Source organism: Erinaceus europaeus, unplaced genomic scaffold (genome assembly GCF_950295315.1).
Source record: "Erinaceus europaeus unplaced genomic scaffold, mEriEur2.1 scaffold_723, whole genome shotgun sequence".
Classification (NCBI taxonomy): Eukaryota; Metazoa; Chordata; class Mammalia; order Eulipotyphla; family Erinaceidae; genus Erinaceus; species Erinaceus europaeus.
In genome coordinates, this window is record NW_026647730.1 from 1 (window position 1) to 12,479 (window position 12,479).

The following is a 12,479-nucleotide window of genomic DNA, read 5'->3' on the forward strand; positions in this document are numbered from 1 at the left end:
TCCTCAGTTCCGGAGCTGAGTGCTGGCAGAGAGGTGAAGGAAAAGGAACCCTTGGTGGGCTGGGTGGGAGTGTTAGGCGAGCCAGCCCCTGCGGAAAACTGGACAGAGGCTTCTCCAGAGGGGAAACTACACGGAGATCCAGCAATCCATCCTCGGCAGTTACCCGGAGAACACAGACACGGAAAGGTGTACACACGCCCACGTCCACTGCACCTCCATTTACAACAGCGGAGACATGGAAACAGCCCAGTCCCGTGCAATCAATTGAACGATTCAAGAGAAAAAGAAAGAGGACCTCGAGAAAGAGGAATTTCTGCCATGCCTCATGCCGAGTGAGTGGAGAAGGCAGCTGTGATGATGCTGACCGAAATAAGTAAAGAGATGAAAGACAACTAGCGGATGTGTAATCTAGAGAACTGATACACAGTGGACTCTCAAACAAACAAACAAACAAAAATCCAGAAGCAAACTGTTTCTAAGACTCTGTGAGCACTATGGTGGTTATGTTTTTGGAGGGTGAGGGCACAGGACTTTGGTTGTGGGTGTTCTGTGGAACTATTTATGCCACTCTGTGATCTTACAATCTTATAACCCACTATTGATCACAAATATAAAATGAAATGAAGTAAGTTGTGGTCTGTGTACACAGTGGTATACTACACACACACATCCACAAGAAAACAAGGACACAAGTCATCTGCTGTGATGTGAATGGCCCTGGAGGACGCTGAGGTTGGCAAGATTAGTCAGAAGGAGAAAGACAAGTACTGATTACCTCACTCAGCTATAGGATGTAAACAAACAAAAGGAAAGGGGTAGGGGGGTAGCATAATGGTTATGCAGCCTGAGGCTCCAAGATCCCAGGTTCAATCCACCCTGCACCACTATAAACCAGAGTTGAGGAGTGTTCTGGCAAAAAGAAAGAAAAGGGGGCCAGACAGGCAGCGCAATGTGCAAATGTGCACATGGTGCAAACTTTAAGGACCGGTATAAGGATACCGGTTTGAGCCCCCTGGCTCCCCACCTGCAGGAGGGTGGCTTCACAAGCAGTGAAGCAGGTCTGCAGATGTCTCTCTCTCCCCCTCTCTGTCTTCCCCTCCTCTCTCCGTTTCTCTGTTCTATCCAACAACAATGACAGCAGCAACAACAACAATTGTTGTATGCCTGACATTGGGTTGTTCTAGCTCTCCCCTGCCAAGAAAATTGGATCAGTCCTGCTAATTTCGCGGGCTGCTTGGCCCCGCCCCAAGGAACCCCGAGAGGGTTCCAGAGTTCCAGAGTTGGAGAGTTGCGGAGTTAGAGAGTACTTGACACTGCCGCGGAAAAACGAGGCAGCAGAGTTCTGTTTGGTGATTAGTTTGTCTTAGTTTATGAATCATTGTTCCTGAATAAAGAAATACAGCTTCCCTGCCCAGCCGTGTGTCCTCGAGTCTCTGTCTACCGCCGCGATGCTAGCCCGGCCAGCTGGAGCCTCCGAATTTTAACAACAAACAATGATAAACAATAAGGGCAACAAATAGGGAAAAATAACACTCCAGAGCAGTGGATTCGTAGTGCACTGAGCCCCAACAATAACCCTGGAGTAGAAAGAAAGAAAAGAAAAGAAAAGAAAAGAAAAGAAAAGAAAAGAAAAGAAAAGAAAAGAGTCAAAGACAAATCCTTTGGACTGGCAAAATAGCTCATGTGTGTAACCCAGGTTGGAGCCCAATTCCCACAGCCTTGAAGGAAAGAGTTGTGGTGTCTCTCTCTCTCTCTCTCTCTCTCTCTCTCTCCCCCCCTCCCTCCCTCTCCCCCTCCCTCCCTCTCTCTCACTTCCTTGTGTGAACAGCTGAAGGGCTCAAGAGGAACAAAACAAAATAAAACAAGAAAGACCTCAAGGAAGAGTAAATTCTGCCTCTGGAAAGCCTTGAGACAGAACTGAAAGCTTGGCGTGCGTGTACACACACACACACACACACACACACACACACACACACACACGAGGCTATCCCTCTATCCCTCTGGAGCACTCTAGCCCAGCAGGCTAAGCCGCAAGCTCTTACCTGCACAGCATGGAAGTCAAGGTCTCTTGTCCAGGTGTCCAGAGAGGCCTGTGAAGAGCAGCATTTGCCCACAACTTCAGAACCCGCACCCGCTGTCTGTTCTCCCCGCACGCTGCTCCCAGCCACTTCCCTGCCGCGCTGGCTGAGAGTTACTCAACTCACACTGACTGATTCAAAAGTCAGACTCCCTCCCTGGCTGTGGAAGCCAGCAGGAGAGCTCTGCTATTCTGGGGAAAAACTTGATATTCAAGTCGAAGAGAGCAGCAGCGGGGCTGTGCAGTGCGGTGGTTCACTCGGTAAAGCACACACGTCACATTGCACGAGGACCTGGGTTCAAGACCCCGGTCCCCACCTGCAGGGGGTAAGCTTCACAAGTGGTGGAGCAGTGCTGCCTGCAGGTGTCTCTCTCTGTCTCTTTCTCCTATATATCCAAAAAAAAAAAAGGCTGCTGGGGTGGCAGAGTCATGCAGGCACCCAGCCCTAGTGATGACCCCAGTGACAAAACAAAAAATAAAACAAGAGTGTGGGCAAAATAGCTCAGTGCACTGCTTTGCCATGTGTGTGACACAAGCTCGAACCCAGCCCCCACTGCATTGCAGGAAGCCTCAGTACTGTGTCTCTTTTGCTCCCCCCTAAAAAAAAATCAAATATAAATTTAAGTAAATCTGAGACAAACAGAACAGTGAACAGCTTGAAGCTTTTCCTCAAATAGCAAAGGCCCCCATGACACAGCACCCAACAGTATCTTGGGAGGAGGACACCCCACCCCCATGACCATGTCCCCTTCTAGATGCCAAAGGTCACGGCCCTTCTGATTTCTAGCCACTCTCCCAAGGGGGTGGCGGCTCACCTCGTAGGGTTCCTGGGCAGGCCGGCACTTTTCTATCTGGTAGAGCTGGGCCTTGTAGCAGACACTGTCTTGGATGTCAGATTTCTACCGGAGGAGAGAAAACAAACAAACAAACAAACAAAATTTCAAAAGCCAGGCTTCACTTAGCAGAAACAGCTCTTGAGCAATCACTAAGTTCTTTATTATTATTATTATTATCTTATTTATTTTCCCTTTTTTGTTGCCCTTTTTTAAAAAATATTTATTTTATTTATTCCCTTTGTCGCCCTTGTTGTTTTATTGTTGTAGTTATTGTTGTTGTCATTGTTGGATAAGACAGAGAGAAATGGAGAGAGATGGGGAAGACAGAGAAGGGGAGAGAAAGATAGACACCTGCAGACCTGCTTCACCACCTGTGAAGCGACTCCCCTGCAGGTGGGGAGCAGGGGGCTCGAACCGGGATCCTTATTCCGGTCCTTGTGCTTTGTGCCACCTGCGCTTAACCCTCTGCTCTACAGCCCGACTCCCTGTTGCCCTTGTTGTTTTAACATTGTTGTGGTTATTGATGTTGTTGTTGTTGGATATGACAGAGAGAAATGGAGAGAAGAGGGGAAGACAGAGATGGGGAGAGAAAGACAGACACCTATACACCCGCTTCACCGCTTGTGAAGCGACCCCCCTGCAGGTGGGGAGCTGGGGCTCGAACCGGGATCCTTACGCCGGTCCTTGCACTTTATGCCGCTGCACCACTGCCTTACTCCCCCCCCCATTTTTTTAAATTAGCTATTCATTTACTGAACAGAGACAGAGAAAAACTGAGATGAAAAGGGGATACCGAGAGGAAGAGAAAGAGACAGAGAGAGGGAGAGACAGAGAGAGAGACTTGCAGCCCTGCTTCACCACTTGTGAAGTTTCCCCCATGTGGGTGGGGACCAGGGGCTTGAACCTGGGTCCTTGTCCATGGTTAACATGTGCACTCTACTGACTGCACCTCCACCTGGCCTTTATTCTCTTATCACCCTGTAACCTTACAATCTTGTACACCATTATTAACTGTAAAAAAAAAAAGTTCAAAGAAAAATATAAATAAACTAATTCTTGAACAGTACTCATCGTTTGCAAAATCGACCAGCAGGGCCGACCTTTTCTTCCTTCCTCTGACTGGAGAAGTATTACACTGAAATTCTCTGTGCTCGACCAGGCGCACCACCTCCCACCACCCACCACAGGTCTGATTTTTTTTGTTTTTAAGCATCTCACATAGAGGCTGCTTCCTCGTCTTCACCTCTTTCCTTGCATGACTCACCCAAACGGGCGCTTCTGTGGCTGATTTCTTGCTCAGCTAAGTCTCTGCTGAATCAGCTCAGAAACATCTGGGCTATTTGGCAGCGTCTTCCTCAACTCAGCACTGCTTCAAATGCTACCCAGATCTCTCTCTCTCTCTTTCTCTCTCTCTCAGACACCTTCCCCACTGTCACCTCAGGGCCTGGGTGTGCTGATGGTGATAACAGTGTCCTCAACTGCAGGGAAACAGTGGCCTTTAGCTTGAGGTGGAAACTTACAGAAGATTTCTTTTCTTTTCTTTTTCTTTAATATATATATTTATTTTCCCTTTTGTTGTCCTTGTTGTTTTTTAAATTTATTTCTTTATTTGTTATTGGATAGAGACAGAGAGAAATTGAGAGAGAAGGGGGAGACAGAGAGGAAGAGAGACACCCACAGACCTGCTTCACCACCTGTGAAGCAACTCCCCTGCAGGTGGGGAGCTGGGGGCTTGAGCTGGGATCCTAACCAGTCCTCGCACTTTGCGCCATGTGCGCTCAACCTGTTGTGCTACTGCCTGACTCCTGCCCTTGTTGTTTTTTTTCTTGTTGTTGTAGTTATTATTGTTGTTTTTATTGATGTTGGATAGGACAGAGAGAAATGGAGAGAGGAGGGGAAGACAGAGAGGGGGAGAGAAAGATATGGAGTTCCCCTGTGGTACTGAGGTTCGAGCCCAAGAGATCTCTCCCGTCCCCCCCAGAGCCCTCTCAGCCAGATCAGCGTGTCCTGGGGGGTCCCACTCACCCCAGCCAAGTAGCGCTCAAGCTTCTTGTTGAGGAGGAAGTAGATGGCGAGGATGTGGCAGGCGCGATTGGAGAGCACCGTGTTGATGACGTCGCTGTTCTTGTAGCCCAGCTTCTGGGTCATGTGCAGCACCACGCTGGGGCTCAGGTCTTCCAGGGAAATCCTGGGGGGCGGCAGACACCCCGTCACCTCTCCACAGCCACAGGGGCTCAGCGGCAGCAGGTCACCACTCAGGGCGGCACGATACACTCCTCGGTCATTCGTTCATTCATTCGCTCACTGGTTCACTTACACGGTGGTTCACTCCCATTCACACGGTCTGGCCTTGAACCCACATCTGCCCACTCTGACTCAGTTTACCCTCTCCACTGGCTTTCCACTGCCATGAGTTTGGGCTCAGAGTCTGAAGGCTCAGTTTAGCTTCACTTGGACCATGTCCCTGCTTGGATGCTTTCATTACTACACACAGGTGAAATATGTTCACCCTTTTGTTTTGTTTTGTGCAAAAGCTTTTCATATGTTTGTTTATTTTCATGGGATTAAACCCAGGGCCTTGCACATACTTAGAGCCACTAAGTGGCCTCCCTCAGCCACTTTTTTTTTTTAACATTTTTACTTTTTTTCCTTCAATATTTATTTATTTTAGCTGGAAATATAGAAGTAGAAAGGCGAGGGGGAAGTAGAGAGAGAGAGAGACCTGCATCACGGCTCCACCACTCACAAAGCCTCCCCTTTTACTGGTGGGGCTGTGGGGCTTGTCTTTGTGTGTGGTGACATGTACACTCCAACAGGTGTGCTACCACCTGACCCTACACTCGTTATTTTAAAGAGGGACACACACACACAAGAGAGAGAGAGAGAGACCCCAGCACAGCTCCCTTGTGGGGCTCCCCCTGGTGCTATTCATGGCATTCCCACACAGCACTCTGGAGTTAGACTGGGTCAGGTCTTAACGTGTGGTGCCAAGGCTCGAACCCAAGACCTCATGGAAGAGAACTCACTTTCCAGGTGAGTTCTCTCCCGGTCTCCACGGCAAGTCTATGGGTCATCTTTGTGTGACTAGAAAGAAGCTCCCATCCAGGGAATAGGTGTGACAAGGGATGGTTGATGGCAGTGCCTTCATGTCCCCCAGAACCGCCCCAGACCCCTGTGCCACCCACCCCCAGCCATGCGGGTGTGCTGGCTACCTGTTGGGGTAGGTGACATGGCAGGGGGCCTTGCCCGTGGAGTTCTCGTTCAGCCAGCGGTTCGCCAGGGCCTGTTGGATGTTGGGCCTCTTCACGGGGTCAGGCTCCAGCAGGGAGCGCAGGAAAGCGATGGCTCCTGGGAGGGGGGGCAGGTGGGAAGGACACAGCTGTCATGGGGACACCCAGCAGAAGCCGCTCAGACTCCACCTCCTTGGAGCCACATCTGGGGTGGGGTGCGAAGCTGTCTCTGTGGATCTCGGGGGATGCCTGTGTCAGATGCTATCAATAAAGCAACACCAAGATTGGGGCTCTCTCTCTCTCTTCCTTGAAAGACTAATAAGTAAACATGCTTGTTTACATGTTTACTTATTCTTTTATAGGATGATTTCCAAGAGAAACCAGAGCATAGCTCAGTGCTGGCTTACAGCAATGCCAGGGTTTGAACCTGGGGCCTCTTGGCCTTATGTATGTATGTCTGGTGTAATACCATTGTGTTATCTCTTGGCCCTCTCTCTCTGCCTGGAGAACTCTCAGAAGGCTGGAAGTGGACCTGTCCTAAGGCCCTGTAACTCTTCTCCTGAGGATATAGCTTAGGAACCAAACACACCCATCCCAAAATATTTGTGTACACCCTAAGTTCATAGAAGCACAATTTGTAATAGACAAAACCTGCAGGCAGGTCAGGTGTCCAACAACGGACCAGTGACTGAGGACACTGTGGTCTATATACACAGTGGAATACTACTCAGCTGCTCAACTACTAAGGAATTCTCCTTAAAGTCGTCTTGGATGGAGCCTGAAGAAATCATGTGAAGTGAGATCAGCCAGAAAGAGAAGGATGAATAGGGGAAGATTTTACTCATGAACAGAAGCTGAGAAATAAGAGCAGAAGGGGAAGCACAAAGCAGAATTTGGACTGGAGCTGGTGTGCTGCACCAAAGCAAAGGACCCTGGGGCAGTCGGGGGCGAGGGGAAGGGAGGGGAGTGCTCTTCAGCTCCTGGTGCATGGTGGTGGACCTAGGCTGGAGGTGAGAATATTCTGCAGAAAACTGAAGAATTTTACACATGTACCAACAGCTGTATTTACTGTAAACCATTAATCCCCAAATAAAAAAAAATGAATTCTTTGTTTTGATGAGAGAGATACAGAAATAGACAGTGAGGGAGAAAGTGGGAGTGTGAGACAGACGGAGACCAGAGCACAGTTCAGCACTACCTTACAGTGGTGCTGAGAGTTCAACCTGGAACCACTGGGTCTATGTAAGCACATCTGGTGTAATACTGCTGACCCAACTCCTGCCCCTCTCTTTCTCTCCTTTCAATGATTAATTCTATTCTTCTTTATTCCTTTTTAAAATTTTTATTTGCTTTAATGAGAAAGATGGAAAAAGACAATGAAAAAGACACCAGCTCACTGCTCGGCTCTGGTTTACGGTGGTGCTGGGGACTGATCCTGGAAACTCAGAGCCTGAGGACTGAAAGTCTTTTGCAGGGTCATTATGCTGTTTCCCCAGCACTAATTCTTCTTTATTTCATGGGGAAGGTGGGGATCAGAGTCCTTTCCCTGGCAGCCCTAGGCATATCTCCATTGCAGTCTGGGGGGTCTCTCCTGGGGCCTGTCTCTGAGAGTGCCCCAAAGAGACATTCCACTAACTTGACCTGGAGGGGTGAAAGAAAACAATGAGGGAGTCCGGTGGTGGCACAGCGGGCTAAGCGCAAAGCGCAAAAACCAGCGTGAAGATCCCGGTTCGAGCCCCCGGCTCCCCACCTGCAGGGGAGTCGCTTCACAGGCGGTGAAGCAGGTCTGCAGGTGTCTGTCTTTCTCTCCCCCCATCTCTGTCTTCCCCTCCTCTCTCCATTTCTCTGACCTAAGAACGACGACATCAATAACAACAACAACAATAAAAAAATAAAGGCAACAAAAAGGAAAATAAATAAATAAATAAATTTTAAAGGAAGGAAGGAAGAAGACGCTTGGTCTTGAGGTCTGGCTGAAAACACAGAAAGGAACCAGAGACTGAAGGTGTCTAAATGAGACAGTCTGGGCAGCAGAAGCAGCAAACGGTCTACGCCACACTCTCACACCTGAGGCTCAGAGGTCCCAGGTTCAATCCCCGAGACCACCAAGAACCAGAGCTGAGCAGTGCTCTCGTAAAAAATAAAGAATGGGGGAGTCAGGTGGTAGCGCAGCAGGTTAAGAGCATGTGGCGCAAAGCGCAAGGACTGGTGTAAAGATCCCGGTTCAAGTCCCCAGCTCCCCACCTGCAGGGGAGTCGCTTCATAGGTGGTGAAGCAGGTCTGCAGGTGTCTATATCTTTTTCTCCCCCTCTCTGTCTTCCCCTCCTCTCTCAATTTCTCTCTGTCCTATCCAACGACAACATCAATAACAACAATAACCACAACAACAATAACGACAAGAGCAAAAGGGAAAATAAATAAAATATTAAAAAAAAAATTAAAAAGGGAGTCGGGCTGTAGCGCAGCAGGTTAAGCACAGGTGGCGCAAAGCCCAGGGACCAATTTAAGGATCCCAGTTCGAGCCCCCGGCTCCCTACCTGCAGGGGAGTCGCTTCACAAGAGGTGAAGCAGGTCTGCAGGTGTCTATCTTTCTCTCCCCCACTGTCTTCCCCTCCTCTCTCCATTTCTCTCTGTCCTATCCAACAATGACAACAATAAAACAACAAGGTCAACAAAAGAGAATAAATAAAATATTTTTTAAAAATTAAAAAAATAAACAATGGGGGAGGGGGGCTGCATGGTGGTACACTCAGCTGATTGCACACCTTATGGTACGAGAGGACAGGGTTCAAGCCCCTCTCCTCATCTGCAGGAGGGAAGCTTCACAAGTAGTGAAGCAGTTCTGCAGGTGTCTCTCCTTCCCTGCCTTCTGACTTCTTAGGGCAGAGGACCTCACCAGTGAGTCCCCAGAACCTCACCTCTCCAGAGCCCTACCCCAGTAGGGAAAGTAAAAACAGGCTGGAGGTATGGATCGACCTGCCAATGCTCATGTCCAGCAGAGAAGCAATTACAGAAGTTAGACCTTCCACCTTCTGCACTCCAGAGAGAATTTTGGTTCATACTCCCAGCAGGAGAGAAATGCTAGGGGAACATGACTAGAGGACTCTGAAACCCTCTCTCTGGGTCCTGTGGACCCGGAGAGAGATGGGAAATGAATGGGGGGGGGCGCGGGGAGGAATAAAGGACACTCGGAAGTAGTAGGTGTGACTTAGGATAAGAGGGCAGGACCACTCGGAAAAAAAAAAAACGGGGGCATTGATTGCGCAGTAGCACAGCGGGTTAAGCACAGGTGGCACAAAGCTCACGGACCAGTGGTGTAAGGATCCCAGTATGAGTCCCCAGCTCCCCACCTGCAGGGGAGTCGATCCACAGGTCTGCAGGTGTCTGTCTTTCTCTCCCCCTCTCCATCTTCCCCCCTCCATTTCTCTGTCCTATCCAACAACGACAACATCAATAACAACAAATAATAACTACAACAATAAAACAAGGGCAACAGAAGGGAATATTTAATTTTAAAAAAAGATTTTTAAAAACAAGGGAAAAAACGAGCAAATATATAAAATTATAGATAGTTACAGAAATAATAGTCAACTTTATTTGTGACCACGGGAAGACTAATGTAGTTTCCAGTGGAGGGAATGGGGACACACAGAACTCTGGTGGTGGGAACAATGTGGAATTATACGCCTGTTATCTTAACAGTTTTGTCTATCAATATTAGATGACTAATAAAAAATAAAATACATATTGAAAAAAACCACCAAGCTTCCCAACAATGTTCGTCATTGGTCTGAAGAGCAAAGAGATCTCCAAGACGAGACCCCTCTCTTTGGGGGGGGGGCCTATGTCCCTTCTCGCAACATCTCGCAATGGCAGGTGTCACCCTCATGCTTCCTGAAGGACAATGAAGGACAGAGTCAGTGACACTGCTAAGGCATCTCTGTGCCTTCCTGTCAGAGGCCCTCAGCAATCCCCACCCCCCACCCCCAGGCAGCAGCTAGGCTTTATCCCGAGGCTGATTAGCCGGAAGATCTCAGAGTGTGTGGTTTTTGATCTATTTTCAGAACCCAGCTCTCTGTGCCTTTGCAAACTGCTGACGAGTACGATCGCTTGTGTCCGAAGCTGCACTGACGAAGTCTGGTTCTTTTCTTTGGGCATCACAGACGCTGCCTGGCTGTTCCAAAAAAAGGGCTTCACAAGCGTCCTTTGAGCGCCTTGAAACTGGGCGTTAGGGACTTGAAAACCCCTAGTGTCTCCTGAGCAGAATGGATGAATCTAGTGTCTGGACACAGCGTCTGGGAAAATTTTTGGCAAGCAAGGCCACCTGTCACCCTCCACTCTCCCTTTCCTTTCCTTCCTTCCCTTCGATCCCCTTCTCTCCCCTTCCTGCCAGTGCCACCACAGAGCAGCCACTCTCCTTAAGATGCTTTCTTCACTCTTTACTTCAGAGAGAGAGAGAGGGAGACCAAGCCAGGGAGATAGTTCAATGTGACAGAGAATTTGTATGCTTGAGGCTCTGAGGTCTCAGGTTCAATCCCCAGCACCAGCTATGCCAGAGTTGAGCAGTGTTGTCACCTCTGTGTTTCATGTGTAAAAGTAAATAGATGTGTGTGTGTGTGTGTGTGTGTGTGTGTGTGTGTGTGTCTCAAGTTCATGTATTTAGTTCTACAGTTGCCTTTCACCTCCTTACTAGCTTGGCTAAGTGATCCTTCACAGTTGTGCAAAAGGTTAATGCCATGTGGGAGGAGGAGGAAGGGAAAGAGATGAGGGGAAGAAGAGAAGAAAGGGGAGGAGGAAGAAAAGAAGGAGGAGGAAGAGGAGAAAGAGGAGGAAGAACAGGAAGAGGAAGGGGAGAACAGTAACAGCAGGAACAAAGAGCTGGTGTATCGCACCGAAGTGAAAGACTGGGGGGGGGGGGGCGGGGGGGGCTCAGGTCCTGGAACACGATGGCAGAGGACCTAGTGGGGGTGGCATTGTTATGTGGAAAACTGAGAAATGTCATGTATGTACAAACCATCATATTTACTGTCGACTGTGAAACTTTAATCCCCCAATAAAGAAGTTTAAATAAAAAAAAAAGGAAGAATCCTTGCTGGTGAGAAGGATGTGCATCGTAACAAAGTGGCTGTCACACGCGTCCACCAGCAAGACGTGCTCACGCAGAACTGAATGCACAGCAACACACACACACACGTGTGCCGCCAATATGCTTTTGCTGGGGTGAACTTAGGCCCCACTTCTGCCAGGAATTACCCACGAGAAAGACTGAAGAACACATTTCTCTGTCTGATCTCTTCAACTAGGAATGAAGGTGCAATTGCGTCACAATAAAAGCCTTTTACAAACCTTACTCTCAGGAGGCTGGGGAAACAGTATAATGGTTCTGCAGAAAGAAAACTTTCTTACCTGAGGCTCTGGGGTCCCAGGTTCACTTCCCAGCACCACCATAAACTAGAGCTGAGCAGTGCTCTGGTCTTACTACAGCTCTGTATTTCTGTATCTCTCTCATTAAAATAAAGTATTAAAAAATAAAAATAAAAGAATAAAAACGTCACCATAGGCCTAAAGAGATAGTATAAGGGTTCTGCAAAAAGACTTCCATGCTGAGGCTCTGGGGTCCCAGGTTCAATCCTCAGCACTACCATAAGCCTGATATGAATAGGGCTCTGGTCTCCAGTCTCTCTCGCATTAAAGTAAGACAAAAAAAATATATTTTAAAAAATAAACAATAAAATAAAAATCCCACTCACTTTTTTAGATGCATTTTTTTAACTTTTTACTATCTTTATTTCTTTGTTGGATAAGAGACAGAGAGACACCTGCAACACTGCTTCACCACTTACAAAGCTTTCCCCTGCAGATGGGGACTGGGGGCTCAAACTCAGGTCCTTATGCATTGTAACATGTGTGCTCAACCAGGTGCACCACCGCCTGCCCCCCCCCACTCACTTTTTCTCTCTAAAAGAAGATATATGGGGGGCTGGGTGGTGGTGCACCAGGTTAAGCACACATAGTATGAAGTGCAAGGACTGGCACAAGGATCCCAGCTCAAGTTCCCAGCTCCCTACCTGTGTGTGTGTGGGGGGGGGAGGGGGGGTTCCGCTTCACAAGCAGTGAAGCAGATCTGCAGGTGTCTATCTTTCTCTTCTCTCCGAATTTCTCTCTGCCCTACCCAACAACAACAGCAACAGCAACAACAGCAACAAGGGAAAAAGACAGATGCCAGGAGCAGTGGATAGGTAGTGCAGGCACTGAGCTCCAGTGATAATCCTGGAGGCAAAAGAAAAAGAAAGAAAAGGAAAGAGTATATGTGCACCTATGTTCACTGCAGCTCAG

General features: G+C 48.4%; 1 protein-coding gene across 1 annotated transcript in view; it reads right to left on the minus strand.

The window, feature by feature from the left end:
• Window positions 1-1,793: 1,793 nt before the first annotated feature.
• Window positions 1,794-12,479, minus strand: part of LOC103110565 (hormonally up-regulated neu tumor-associated kinase) — a gene marked incomplete at its 5' end in the record, with an annotated part of 45,701 nt that continues 35,015 nt past the window's right edge. Inside the window, 4 exons of the mRNA XM_060184305.1 lie at window positions 1,794-2,090; window positions 2,893-2,976; window positions 4,939-5,101; window positions 6,126-6,261. Coding sequence (XP_060040288.1) covers window positions 1,809-2,090; window positions 2,893-2,976; window positions 4,939-5,101; window positions 6,126-6,261 — 665 coding nt within the window. The remainder of the gene's footprint in view (window positions 2,091-2,892; window positions 2,977-4,938; window positions 5,102-6,125; window positions 6,262-12,479) is intronic.